The 15784-nt window shown below is 41.1% G+C and overlaps 1 protein-coding gene across 1 annotated transcript; it reads right to left on the reverse strand.

Moving 5' to 3' along the window:
* Positions 1-820: 820 nt before the first annotated feature.
* Positions 821-4588, reverse strand: LOC141649753 (uncharacterized). The gene is made up of 3 exons (XM_074458434.1): positions 4039-4588; positions 3812-3967; positions 821-3726 (listed from the first exon to the last, which is right to left on the reverse strand). The coding sequence occupies exons 1-3, from the start codon at positions 4586-4588 to the stop codon at positions 3137-3139; spliced, it is 1296 nt and encodes a 431-aa protein (XP_074314535.1). The 3' UTR covers positions 821-3136.
* Positions 4589-15784: the final 11196 nt, after the last annotated feature.

Below are 15784 nucleotides of genomic sequence, written 5' to 3' on the forward strand. Positions count from 1 at the left end.
TCCTCAAATCACCCCAAGGAGATCTCATAGTCCAGGCCGTACGATGTGAATTCAAAGCCACAAACAACGGCGAGAATACGAGGCACTAATCCTGGGTCTGAAGGCGGCTCGGATCGAAAATCAGACACCTTCAGGTTCGCAGCGATTCTAAACTTATAGTTAACCATGTGAATGACTGCTATGAAGCCAGGGACCCCAGGATGATGGCATATTTAGATGTAGCAAAAGAACTGAAAGTCAAGTTCGTCACATTCAACATCAAGCAAATCCCCGAGAGAGCGAGCGAGAATGCGGCAGACGCACTAGCCACCCCCGGGGGCAACCTTCAAAACAGGAACTATCTCCACGATACCAATTGTCCACGTCTTTGGAGCCAAGAACACTAAAATCCCAGCAGGAAGCGAAGCTTGATGTGCAAAGCACCAGCAGTGAAGAAAGTACTCCAGACTGGAGGAAACCCTATCTAGACTGGTTGCAGAATGACGTCCTACCAGCAGATAAAAAGGAGGTAAGGGGCTTTAAAATGAAAGCATCCAGATTCCTACTAATCGATAATGTTCTTTTCAGAAATCCCACGCTGGACCCTACCTCGGATGCCTGGATCGGGAAGAGTCTCAGTGTTTTGCATGCTATCCACGGCGGAGAATGTGGAAACCATGCAGGGGCAGGAGCTGTCCAACAAGGCACCGAGGCGGGGATATACGGCCCACAATGCGCAAAGATGCCATGGAATTCGCAAAAAGATGCGACGCTTGCCAGAGACACGCCCATGTTAGCCACCAGCCAGCGGAGCCTCTGCACCAGGTTATCTCACCATGGCCTTTCATGAAATGGGGGATGGATATCGTGGGACCATTACCCAGAGCACCAGGAAACAAAGTCTACATGCTCGCCATGACGGATTACTTTTCCAAATGGATAGAAGCAGAATCATCCTCCCAGGTTACAGAAACCCAGGTGATATCTTTCATTAAACGCAATATCATATGCAGGTTTGGCATTCCATCTGAAATTATATGTGATAATGGGTCCCAATTCATTGGAAATAAGACCGAAGCTTTTTATGCTAGGTGGAATATCTCGTTGCAGAAATCTACTCCCAGGAACCCCCAATCCAACGGACAAGCTGAATCCAGTAATAAGATCATCATTGAAAACTTGAAAAAGAAACTAGAAGAGATTGGGGGCAAATGGGCAGAAGAGCTACCTCTGGTTCTCTGGGCCGACAGGACCACACCAAAGGTTGCAACGGGGCAAACCCCTTTCAGCCTGGTGTTCGGAGCAGAAGCAGTCATCCCATCTGAAGTCAGGGTCCCAACCCACAGATATGGATGCATTACAGAAGATCGGAACCAGGTAGAAATGGCAAGCAGCCTGGACACGATAGATGAACTCAGAACCAGCGCCCAGATCAGGATGGCTTCCTACCGACAGACTGTGGCTAAAAGCTACAACAAGAACGTAAAAGTAAGAACTCTGCAGGTGGGAGATCTGGTCCTAAGGAAAGTCTTCCAGAATACCAATAACCAGCAAGCAGGGAAATTTGCCTACAACTGGGATAGGCCATACCAAGTAGAAAGCACAGTTGGAAATGGAGCCTACCGACTCATGACTATGGAAGGGCAAATGGTTCCCAGATCCTGGAATATCACCCACTTGAAAAAATATTTCATTTAAAGTCACCAGCAAGGTCAACAACCGGGTACTCAACCTACCAGATACAGCCCAGCCAGGTTTTAGATATTGCCTTACATATTTTCTGGCTCTGAATATTTTTCTGTCTCTAAATACTTTTATGCCTCCAAAAAATCTTCTGGCCCTAAAAGATATTTTCCTGCTTCTAAAATGTTTTTCTATTTTTTATATTTCTCTTGGTCCAGATATCTCCTGAGTCTGAATTTTTTCTGACTCTAAAAACGTTATTTTTTGAATCCAACATTTCTGGTTCTAAAAGCCTTGCTCGTATTTTAAATTCTAACAAGCTTTAAATTGCAAAACCACCGTGAATAATTTAAAATATTTTCAAGTAAGCCAAGGAAATAAAATGCAAACTAATCTGGCAGAGCTTGTATTCAATACAGAAGGCGTGTGTCCGTGGCTAAGCACGTACAACCGGGACAACCAGCCTCCCGCGATGCATTAGCACCCACGCAAGCCTGGCTCCTCTGGACGAGTGGGCATACTAGACCCCTTAGCCAGCAATCTATCAGCGATGGCCAAACAAACGAGGTGCATGCACAAATCAAAGCACCAGAAACGGTACGACACAAAAAGATAACTAGTAGAAAATACTTAAGTCACAAAGCAAAGTACGTCTGGCACCAGAGCCAGACCAAAAGTACACAAACTGTTCAAAATAAAGATGTCATGCCCCGTAGGGCCAAAAACTAACTAAACGTAGCATTAGTCTTTCAGATGCAGAAATACTAATCCACGTCAATGTGCACCACAGTTTCAGAAGCAGCTGCCTGAGCATCAGGAGCAGGAGAATTGACCTCTTCCTCAGCACCTGGATCATCAGCAGAAACAGTACCAGGCTCCACCAAGCCAGCCAATATATCCAGATTGAGACCATCCGGAAAGGTAGCAGCAAGCCTCCCCTCCTCAGCTCCTAAATCCCAGGCCGAATGTCCTCCCTTCTGGAACACCTTTATGCAGTCAATCTTCGTTTCCAGAGCAGCATAAGACAGAGCATCCACCAGAGTCCTTTTTAACTCCTGCACCTCAGAAACCTTCTCCTCCTGAATCTTGGCAGCACGAGCCTCTGCATCAGAAGCACGCTTCTCCACCTCTGAGATACGCCTCTCAGCTTCAGAAGCACGCCTTTCAAAGATCGTTGCCTTCTTCTCAAAGACGTTGACTTTCTTCTCGGACTGTAAACCCGCCCCTCAAAGAAGAGAAAGGTTGTTCGCAAGCTCGCTTCTCGAGCGACTTCCTCCAAAGTGAGACTTTGGGATTTATCCAAATCAGCCTGAATCTTAAGCCTATCCTCATTTGCTTCTTTCGCCAACTTCTGAAATTTGGTATTTTCTGCTTCCATAAGAGGAACCTTCTTCCTCAGATACAGAGACATCTGGAAGGACTGCCAGACCAAAGCAAAGTGTCAAAAGAGAAGAGGAAAATTCTTCAGAGACAATCAAACATATGTTACCTCGAAAGACTGCTCTGCTGCACGATCTGCTAAATAACGCAAAGCCCTTGCCCCCATTACAGACTCAGAGGCAGGAAACAGCAATTGATCCATCAGGCCCAGATTGCGTTCAGATTTGGCCTTACCAAAGTCCTCTGGAAATGAAAAGACTATATCTTTGGAGGCAGAAGCAGATTTGGAACCAGAAGCAGTCCCAGAAGCAGGAGCAGTCTTGGAACCAGAGGCATCTCCAGAAGCAGGGATAGCTCCAGAGGCAGGGGTGGCTCCAGACGTGGGAGTCGCACCAGACGCAGGCACAGCTGGGGCAGAACCAGGAACAGCTTTGGAAATTAGAGCATCTCCAGAAGCAGACGATCCATGCCCAGGTAATGGAGGCCTCACAGCCAGAGGCGTAGCTTCAATAGGAGTCTGCTCCTTAGCCCGTTCCGCAGCAGCAGACCTCCTTTTGGGACGAGGTCCAGAACCAGGGGCAGGAGTAGATTTTCTCTTCTCAGCAGGCTTGGGGGCAGACGTAACCTGCTCTTGCACTCTCTGAGCCAGAACATCTTGCAATGAAATTCTAGATTTTGCAGAACCTGTAAGCAGCCAATATTAAGTCAGAACCAGATGTACGAAGCATCCAGAAACAGAACCAAGCCAAAAAAGGGAAGAGCAACGCACTAGTCGACATTGAATCTTTTTCTTCAGCAGCTGTTTTCTTCACCGCAGCAGCAGAATCCTGGATCAGATTGGGAAAGGTCCTATTTTCTGGAGGAGGGCTGAATAACTTGGAAAGCGAGGCAGTCTTGTCAGGAGACAAAGGCAAGGGGCACAGACCTACACAATAAACCAAGTAAGGAAATATAAGCGTCAAGGAAAAATGCACGGGAATAAGGGCATGTAAGTACCGTGTGTTGATCGCCAGACACTGACGATATAGTCAGTCGGAGCAGGAAGAGTATCAATTTTCACGAAAATAAAGCGGGAAAACCACTTGCTATCATCCGGTTTCACAGGGAAGATGATGCAATTCTTCTCCCCGTCTCGAACCCGAATGGTCACTTGACCCCGAGCCAGGGACCTGACCGAGAACAAGTGTGCAAGATCCGGGAGACCAATTTCATAACCAAAACGATTGTTCATAGTATCAATCGCAAGCAAAGTCCGCCAAGTGTATGGAGCCACTTGGCAAATAGCCAGGTGATTCAAGTTCAGATACTCTTGAATCAGAGGAGGAAAAGGAAACCTCAAGCCTAGACGGAAAGCATATTCATATAAACATATCCACCCAACCCTCACTGAATCGGCTTTTTGGCCCGGGGTTGGGATGTGAAACACCACATCGTCAGAGAAACCAAAGGTTTTCTTGATATAATCAAGATCCTCGGAGGTAAAATCGGAATCACAAGAATGTTTGGCGGATAGAACGCCGCCGGAGAGGAAAACATCGGACGGCATTGCCGGATCCGAGGCCGAGGTCGAGGAAGCAGATTTTCGTGGCATGATATACAAAGAAATGAAAAAAAAACAAGTGGGAGACGAAGTACCTGTGGAGTGGCCGCCGGCAAAGGAAGAGGGTTTATGAAAGAAGAAGATGAAAGTGATTGATAATGATGGGAAGGTGAGAAAATAGAGGGAGGGAGGATACCGAGGGAGTTGTATAAAAAGGAGAGTTTGAGGGCAAGTGGGGAGTTATGGGGCGGTTAAGGAGTCATTAAGTGGGGAAGTTGTAGAAATCGAGATAACTGCTAAAACTTCGTCAGTTCTCCGCATCGCAAACAGAAATTCCCGCCTAAAAATATTTGAGACGGAAATTTGGGGGCAATTGTTATGGATAAAAATGTCATTTATTATCCGTGACATGGCAGCATATCATTGGCAAGAAAAAGTGACAAGGGATGCCTACGTGGCGCGCGATAATTGGAAGAAGAGGGGAGAAAAGGATTGTTGAGGTGGCGCATTGGGGACCATGGGATAGAAAGCAAACAAACACAAATTATATAAGATAAAAGTCCACGTGCAAAGGAAGAAAGGGACCTTGTCAACAACTACTCCCTATTCCTTAGGGAGTTGACCAGGAATTCTGCAACAGAAGCAGAAGCAGCCTTCAAACCCTAAATTATGACTCCAACAGCTATAAAAACAAGAGCAAAGCAACGTGCAGAGGGCATTCACGAGTTTCATCAATCAACAGCTCCACCCAAAAAATCATTGGCAATTGGCGATAATTATCTAGCAATATTATACTTGTATTTCCTTACTTATTCATAAAATCTCGATTATAGTGCTATAATTGGCGGGATTCCGACTCCCCCCGCGGTTGTTCCCACATCGGGTTTTCCGCGTCACCAAAAATCCTCCGTGTCCTTCTCTTCGTTTATCTTCATTTCGTCGTTCCTTTCGTTCGTACTTTAAACATAATTGGCATTAAGGATAATCACTATCACTCACATAATTAATTCATAGTCGGTAAATTTTTACCAAAACAGTTATTATGAGTTTTCCGTGGGTATATGCTTTTGGGAGGGATTCTATACTTGAATCCTTGTTCTTCCATTTGGAGAGCTCAAGAACAAGTGAGTAGGAGAACTCACTTGTGCCCATATATTCGAAAATCATATGGTGAGAAAATGATTTCTTCACTTATCTATTTTAGTTTGCATGCATAAGATTTGTAATTAATTTTATGACTAAATTAATTAGAACATATATGAATATGTCAAGTAATGAGATATAGATTTCTAACACTTTGCCACGTTCTTGGCCGTAAGACTGGTGTAGGAAGCCGCTTCTACCCACTTGGTGAAATAATCGATTGCTACTAGGATGAAACAGTGACCTCCTGTTCCGGCTGGAGTGATCTTGCCGATGATGTCAATTCCCCAAGCAGAAAATGGCCAGGGATATGTCATGGTGTAAAGCAATGAAGGAGGGACATGTTGTACATTCCCGAAGATTTGGCAATTATGGCAATGTCTTACATATTTGATGCAATCAGATTCCATCGTGGTCCAATAATACCCTAAACGTGTGATTTTCTTTCCCATCATGGGTCCACTCATGTGAGGGCCACATTCTCCATCATGGACTTCTTCCATCACTTTCTGTGCCTGTGAATGATCAAGACAACGTAGGATTACACCAAGAGGTGTTCTTTTGTATAGTTCTCCTTGCATGAGAACGTATTGGGAAGCTAGCAAGCGGATAGCTCGTTGTCCCCTTTTGTCCATTTCTGGTGGATAGGTGCCATTGAGCTTGAAGTTTAGGATTGCTTGGAACCAAGGTTCCTCCGCAATTTCCTCTTCATCGGTGATTTGGTGCACATAAGCTGGCTCTGATCGTCGTTTGATGCATAAAGGCATTTCTACCATGTTATCCGGCATATTAATCAAAGATGCAAGTTTTGCAAGAGCATCTGCAAATTGATTTTCTTCTCGAGGTAGATGTAGGTAGGTCACTTGATCAAAGAATTGGGCAACTTGGTCTATTCTGGCTTGATAAGGTGCTAAGCTTTCGCTTCGGATTTTCCAAGATCCCGTAATTTGATTGATGATCAAAGATGAATCCCCATGTACTCGAAGATTCTTGATGCCTAAGCTTATTGCCGCTTGCAATCCAATGATACAGGCTTCGTATTATGCAGCGTTATTTGTCACCTCGAAGTCGAGTTTGACAGAGATTGGTGTATGCTCGCCTTCAGGAGAAATGAGCAACACTCCTATTCCAAATCCTCTTAAGTTCGATGCCCCATCAAAATAGAGGTCCCAGGAGTCTACATCCGTTTGGAGTATATCCTCATCCGGAAACGACCAAGTGTCTATCGTTTATGTATCATTGATGGGATTTTCTGCGAAGAATTCGGCAACGGCACGCCCCTTTATAACTTTCAAAGGTACATACTTGAGATCGAACTCTGAGAGCATCAAAGTCCATCTTGCTAAACGTCCGTTGAGAACGGGTTTCTCGAAGAGGTATTTGACAGGATCCATTTTGGAGTATATTTTGACGGAGTAGCTAAGCATATAATGGCGTAGCTTCTTCGTTGCCCACATAAGAGCGAGGCATGTCTTCTCGAGTGGTGTGTATTTGCACTCGTACTCCAAGAACTTCTTAATAAGGTAGTAGATGGCTCTTTCTTCTTTTCCTATAGTTTGAGCTAGCATGGCGCCCATGGCCGTTTCAGTTACCGTGAGATATAAACTAAGAGGTTGATCTCCTTGAGGTGGCATGAGCACTGGTGGTTTGGCTAGTATTTCCTTGATTCGGTCGAAAGCCTTATGACAGTCATCATCCCACATGGCATGATCTGTTTTCTTTAATTTATTGAAGATAGGTTCGCATATCATGGTGAGTTTTGATATGAATCGACTTATGTATTGCACCTTGCCTAGGAATCCTCTAACTTCTTTCTCTGTTTGAGGTTGCGGCATTTCGATTAGAGCTTTGATCTTGGAAGGGTCTATTTCTATACCTCGTTGGCTAACAACGTATCCCAGGAGTTTGCCAGATGTTACTCTGAATGCGCACTTCTGAGGATTGAGCCTCATGTTGTACTTCCGTAGCCTTGAGAAGAATTTGCGAAGGTTCGCAATGTGTCCCTCTCTTTCCTTGGACTTGACAATCATGTCATCTACGTATACCTAAACTTCTTTATGCATCATGTCATGTAAGAGCGTAGTTGCGGTGCGTTGGTATGTAGCTTCGGCGTTGATTAACCCAAATGGCATAACCATGTAGCAATAGGTTCCCCATTGAGTGACGAAGGCGGTCTTATGCATGTCTTCTATGGCCATTTTGATCTGGTTATATCCTGCGTATCCGTCCATGAAGGATAGCAACGCGTGATCCGCCGTATTATCCACTAATATGTCGATACGTGGTAGAGGAAAGTCATCCTTAGGACTCGCTTTGTTTAAGTCTCTAAAGTCAACACAAACACGGATTCTCCCATCCTTTATGGGTACGGGTACTATGTTAGCTACCCAGTCTGAGTACTCAGAAACTTTGATCAACCCGGCTTTGAATTGTTTATCGACTTATTCTTTGATCTTGAGAGCCCATTCTGTCCTCATTCGACGAAGCTTCTGTTTCACGGGTTTGAAACCTAGTTTGATTGGGATTCTATACTCTGTGATATCCCTGTCGATCCCTGGCATATCTTTGTAGGACCAAGCAAAAACGTCTTTGAACTCGTGCAGGAGGTCTATGAAATTGGCCCTTTCGGTAGGGCTCAAGGTTGTCCCTATCCTAAGTTCTTGGGGTTCCAGTTCAGTTCCTACGTTGATGGGTTCAGTATTTTCTATCACTGGTCCCCCTTCCCCCTCTTGTAATATTTCTTTGGCTATGTAGGGAGGTATTTCGATTGAGTCTGGGTCTGGGTCATCCTCAGTATCATCGTAAACAGAATTGCATTCAAGATAACACGAAGAGTAAGCAGAACCTGATTTATTCATATTAAAATTTGAGAAAAGTAAAAACAAAGAAGCCATCTGATCTGTAGTCAGTGGCGGTAAAGGGACAGCGGTTGGGACATTTCCCGAACTACTGTTGCTATTCGACACTAAGCTAGGAGAAACGAGGGGAGTGGGAATGACGACAGGAGGAGACTCTCTAGGAACTTATCTAGACTCCGACTCTGACTCCGACTCTGACTCTGGCTCGAATTCATCGTCTTCGGGTTCTCCTTTGAACATCTCTCCTTCTCCAGTGGTGAGCTTGAAGAGTCTTCCTTGATTGTTTGTCCACTTGATCGATTTTCTCCATCCTTTCTGCTGATTGGTGTTGGTTTCTGTGATTAACGCGGTAGGGTTGAAGTGATCGTCTTGAAGTATCATGGTAATGATATCATCATGCGCAGCTCTAACAAATCGATCTTCTCCAAATAGTAGACTCACGGCTTGTTCTTCTAGGCAAGGTGCTTGACGAATCTTGACGGTAGGAACCGTTTCTGGAGGAATGAAGTAGCAGTCGTGAAAGATCTCGATTCCGGCTATCTTCCTTTCGAGATAGTGCCAAGGCTTAGGAAATCCGTGAAAGATATCTTGACTTCCTTCTCTAACGAAGTATCCATTTAGGGTAGAGAGGTAGGGCCGCATTTGGATTCCCACGTTCTTACGGTTTTGAACTTGAGCGAGCATCTCGAGAACTTCCTCTTTAGTGGGTTTGTATCCTAGTCCAAGGGGTATTCTTTGTGAATTACCCTCTTTGTAGGGTGCAAAGGTGTTTCTTCGGATAGGATTCAAAGGCATTCCTGTGAAGTATCCCTGGGTTTTGAGTATGTGGTTGACCACTAAGTGTAAGGTTCATATACCTATTATTAGACTCCTCTAATAGTGAACTAATTAACTTGTTAATTATTTGTTCTTTAGATCTAGTGCATGCATAACAAAATAAAAGATTTATAAGAAAAACAATGTTCCTTACATTGTTATATGGTTCGAAATATATGGGTACAAGTAAGGTCACCTTCCTTCACTTGTTCTTGAGCTAAATGTGATGGATGATCCTCCTAAGACTCCAAGTATAGAAGACACTCCAATAAGTTGCACCCAAGATAAATCCCAAAAATTCCTACTAATATTAACTAGATATGTAGTAGAAATGTAACCTTAATAATACTAATATTTCTATTATTACTACTTCTAGTAATAGAATTAATGTATTAGTATTTGTGAGAGTTTATTGCCATTTGCATGTGAGGGAAAAAGGAGAGAAAAACAAGCAAAAGCCTTAGTAAAATTTTGAGCAACCAAATGCCCATTTAAAGGCCAAAAACCGGTGGCCAACCTTAGGTAGGAATCTTTGCTTTTTGTTTTTTACTCCTTGTAAAGTCTAGGTAGAGAGTAGGGAGCAATGGTGTAAGAAGTAGCATGATAAAAGCTCCATATGACAAGTCACTATCATGCTTTAATCAAAACAAACAAAGACAAAAGAGCATCTTGTGCTCTCTTGTTTTGGCCGAAATATAGGCCCTATTTTGGTCCATATTTGCCTTTTGTCATTTGTCCCGCAAATGCTTATAAGTCATATGTTTAACTATATTACATATTTAATTATTAATGTAATCATTTAACACTTAAATATTACAATTAATAATATAATATACACTCCACTTTTTGAGTAGTATACTACCATTATATCAACATATAATGGGTCTCATAATTACTAGTTAGTTAAAATTACAACTTCTTGTAACTTTAAATAACTAATTACCTCTACCTCAAAACTTATATTAAAACCTCAACTAATTTAGTAATTTAACACTTAATTACTAAATTAAATATTATTTAATCACATTACAATAAGACGCAAAATTTGCACTCTCATAATTAAGGAATTAATTAATCTGTATCTCATACAATTAATTAATTATCTATTTGGGCCTCATCCTATAGGTGTGACCTAAAGGGATCAACTGACCACCACCGTCACACGACAGTAATGTCAAACTCTAGTTAGCCAATCATTACCGATTAATGACGGTCAGTCGACTGTATAAAGAATCATCCCTCACTTATTCTTAGTATGAGATTTAATTATGATATTTAAATCATGTGATCGCACTATTGTTGAGGACATATTTCCCAACAATCTCCCACTTGTCCTCGACAAGTGTGCGTCACCAATTCTCTTGTCCCATTACAATATCCCACTCAATGCAAGGTGTCTTGCAGGTCGTACTTACATTTGATCATATCTTGAGTGGTTTTCTCGATCTGGAGATTAACTGTCTGACCGGAATTATCTATCAAAGATGCCTTCCGAGCGTGGCCACGCATTTCCAGTTAACTACTCCTCGAGTGGCCTTGAAATTTCAAACAACCCTGACAAGGGGTGGACAATTTCTATCGCCCTATTCCCTTCGTTCAGCCACAGTCCATCATAACCCAAAATATACCCAGTTTGACCTCATTTACGAAATCGTAGAGTATAAATCAAAGCTAATCAGAAGTTGTGCCAACTTGGGCGAATAGTCTCTAGTCAAAAGAATTGACTCATAAGAATACTATAGTAGCTCTTGCCACGACCAGGCTATATGAATTACCAGAACTCTATAAGCGGTCATCGCTGACAGATTGTCCCATACTGATCTGCCTATGTGATCGACTAGTCATCCCATATGACTCTATGGCACTTGAACTTGCCATCAATCGCATCACACTCTAGTCACTTGGAGACGTCACCTCATATAAGTAACTAGGGGCGAATACCATGTTAATCCAGTTCACTTTAATGGGGTTCAATTTGTCTCTACAACCCATTCGGATACGACAAGGTAGCGGGTGAGTTTAATAAAACTCAAACGATAAATGCGATTATCACATATGAATAGTCAATACACTATTACTACTTCATATTATATAATCTTTAGTGTATTATAAACACTAGTTTATGAGTAATAAAAGCTTGGAAAGCAGATATACCCGATATCCATATATCCCAACTTTATCAATTGCTATTTCCTTCAATTCGACGTTATCTCTAATAACTCCAATTTATCCAGGTATATGTCTAGACTACTTACTAGACATGGGCTCTTTAAATTGAAAGATGCTCTCACTGTTATCACATAACTTGTGATAAAGTCATTTGTAGAGGGATTCACCCTTAATCCATACATTGACGATTTTATCACAATTTACCTAGATTCCTTTTGTAGAATTTGCAATGTGCGAAACTAGTCTCTTACTCCTTAGTCAATAAGTCATCCTAGGATTTCAACAAGTCCCTTTTAAGTTTGGAAACTAATGTTTGTGCAACACTTCAACACATAACTTAGTTTATCATTCAAACATTTGAACGAATCCTTAATTCTTCTCAAGAATCTCTTTAAGGCTTTCACAAGCCATATCATGGGTATTATCCCTTTTATTGACTTATAATGCTCTCAGCATATATCACACCATGGCATGTGCGTCTGTTGGCATACATGATCATTCTAATGGCGGAAACATTAGCAATCGATTTCATGCGATCAACAACTTAATAGGTTCAGTGAACAACTATGACTCCATCATAGTAATTCCACTTTCATCAACATGAATAACCCATTCATCCTTGTTGATGTTTAAACAGATACGAAAGATCTTATCCTCATAAGACTCCCAACTTAATGCCAATATATTTTCACATAGATTCGGTAATCTAAAGTATATTGCACCTTTTCCTAGTCTCCCAATCACTCTTGCCAGAAGAGAGAATTGGTACATTATTCTCAAAAAGTAATATGTTATCAACATATAAGACATGGAGAAACAATTCTAGCTCCCACTTAACTTCATGTATAATCATGATTCTTCAATCATGTGAATGAAACCATCCACTATTATCACATGAATGAAAAGTATAATCCTTTAATGCTAGCTTAAGATTATTCTTGCGATCACTTAAGATAGCTACGCATAAGATGTTAGGATTCTTAGATCTTCATCTAAGGTTTTATGTTTCAAATACTTCCTTCTCTAAATTCCCATTTTAGAAAAGCGAATTTTATTTGCCATTCATCATTAGAATGAAATGCGGCAATTCCTAACACAATTTATCTTGATCAACATCTTCATGTAAATCTTATGCATTTGAGTACTCTGGAGCTCCTTTTACTTTTGAGAAGACCCGCGCCTTAAAGTAAATCTACTCTTGAGTAACAATTTTCGGATTGTAATGCTTCGGCTCGTATGTAACAAGGTCATGATACTATCACTTTCACAAAGTAATATTTTTAAACAATAAGACATATGCGATAAACTCCCACTGAACTATGCTCTCATACTATCTTCATAGATAATAGTTCAATACCAACTCCCACTCTATAATTCTATTACTTTCACAAATATTTCAACCATAAGAGATGTTTGTGACGATTCAATCTACTCCCACTCTATCTCTCATAAATATATCAATATTCATGAGAGATAGCTTTGTGAGTCACAAACATATATATATAACGAAGTATTAGGAGTTTACATAGACTAGTATTAGCTTTCAAAAGGCCATCCTAACATGGCAGCTTGATAATATACGAGTCTTATCCATGTCATCTGTTTAGTAGACTCTCTATTCTAGGTATCTCATGGTTGACCATCCGTTTAGAATAATGTGTCCATATGGTATCGTGAATTCCCTATTTGATGAGTTCAAAAGCTCATTATAACTTTATAATTGATCTTACATAAGTAAGTTGTTACATAAAGTAACAAAAACATAAGGAGAATCAAATTCATAGCTTATGGACATATAATGATCCCATCATCATAATCGTCTAATCAACCAATTTAAGTTGTTTATCTAATGTTTCTCTACGCAAGTAATTAATGATGAAGATTTTAGAACAAATAACATAATAAAACAAGTGATTTGGGTTGAAAACCAAATCACCAATATCCAAAATACAACCCGTGTTTAAAGGATACAAACCAATTTCCAAGTCACACAAGGAAATCAAAATAGTTCTAAAACATGAAATACATCATAAAATTAAAGACAAAGCAAATTAAAACCAAGCTTCCATGATCCATCACCACGGTTGGCTACTCTAGCTTCCCACATGATCCTCTAGGCTTGCTTTTCCTTGCCTTTGTCCTTGGTAGGAGGCCCTATTTACAATAAAAAGGGTAATCATCACAACTTGTATCATCATACCAAAGTTGAGATTGAAACATAAAAGATAGGGATAGTTATATACAAACTGGAATAACTTTTCCAGCTTTGATGTCGCCAAGATATTTGGAACAATTTCTCTTCCAATGCCCAACACCACAACAATAGTGGCACTTGTCCCCGGTGGAGGCACTGTACTTGGGCTTGGAGGTACTAGCTTCACAAGCTTTAGCTATATTCCTGTTGGGAGTTCGCTTCTTCCCTTTCTTCCCGCTCTTCTTGAAGGTTCCCTTGCTCTTATGATTGACATTGAGCACATCTTTGGTGGTGCTAACACTTAGCCCCATGTCCCTTTCGGCTTGCACAAGCATTTTGTGCAACTCATCAAGGGAAACCTTCTTATCATGCATATTGAAATTCACCCGGAATTGAACATATGCTTTGATTTTGTTGAGGGAATGAAGGATGCGATCAATCACGAGTTCATTGGGAATCTCCACCTTATGCATTTTCAAGGTCTCAACATGCTCCATCAACTTGAGCACATGAGGGATCACCTTTTGGCCCTCCTTGATATTAAGATCAAAGAATGCGGAAGCCGCCTCATATTGAATGACCCTAGGAGCTTGCGAAAACATGTTCACAAGCTTCATGTAGATCTCATGAGCGGTGCTAATCTTTATAGCACTTCGTTGGAGTTCGGCCTCCATAGCAAAGATCAACACATTTTTGATCGCGGCCGACTCCTTTTGGTAAACCTCATAGGTTTGCCTAGCGGCGGGGGTGGACCTAGCATTAGGTTCGGTGGGAGATGCCTCGGTAAGGTAACGAAGCTTGTCGTCACCTTGCGCGGCCAAGCAAAGTTGCGCGTCCCAATCGGCGAAATTAGACCCATTCTTTTCTAACTTACAACGATCCATGAAGGATCGGAGCCATGACACATTGGTAAGCGTGGTGGAATTAGTGGATGCGGACGTGATTGGAGTTGCCATTGCAGTTGATTAAACAAATTTGACTACAAAATAAGAAATGAAGGAATTAATTATCATCTATCGTTTTAATAATACTCGTAAATTTAACTACAAGTATTGCATTTATATAGTGACCTCCACCCAACTACATAAATGATTCCGAGATCCAAATTCATATCAATACGGGTACGGTAAGCCGAGTCATCCCTTATTAATATAACTCGGTGGATTAACTCTTTAATCGATTCTACTTTTAGAACTCTCGGTCGATAAAAATTACTCTAATTTTCATCTTTAGCCCGGAACACATGAGACTACGGTCAACAATACTTCCGTTGAGCTCAATCCAAATTTCGATGTAATAACATTTTACTACCCCACTTAACCAACGTAACAAGGTTTGTATTACGGTAAAGCCGGCTCAACTCCCTTATGAAATTGGTACTTCGTGGGTTTCTACTATTTGGCAAGGCTATTTCTCAATTATTATATGTGAGAGGTCTTGTCAATTTATTATCTATCACGTTTTAAGTGAACTAAAGCGGTGAACTACGATAATTATAATTAACACGGTCGATGACTCGATATGATATGCATGTGTTGTTATGGTGATTTGGCAATGCATGCAACATATTAAAAGAAGTGCAAAGCAATAAATAAAATTCCTAGTATGGCCTTCCTAAAAATAGAAAATCAAATAATCTATTACATATTCGGAAACCAACTCCTTTGGTCCCTTGAATCTTCGATTGGCACGCCTCCCAAGACACCGTCTTCGTCGGATCCCCTTTCCGAATGGCACCGTCTTTGAAGATGCTCCATAATTACAAATAATAATAAAAATACAAAGTTATTCCTATTATACATTTGTAAAATGGAAAAACTAATAAAATTAAATTAAAAGTGATACGAGATCACATTAAATTACAACCGAATCAATATTCCCTTTCATTACGGGTAATATTGATTAAAACTAAGGCCATACTAAGATAAAATTACATAATTCAAAATTATATAAATAAAAGACATTCAAAAATTGAAATATGCAGCATTATAATATGTACCTATCATGCAATATCATGTGCCA

This window comes from Silene latifolia, chromosome 3 (assembly GCF_048544455.1).
Source record: "Silene latifolia isolate original U9 population chromosome 3, ASM4854445v1, whole genome shotgun sequence".
NCBI lineage: Eukaryota > Viridiplantae > Streptophyta > Magnoliopsida > Caryophyllales > Caryophyllaceae > Silene > Silene latifolia.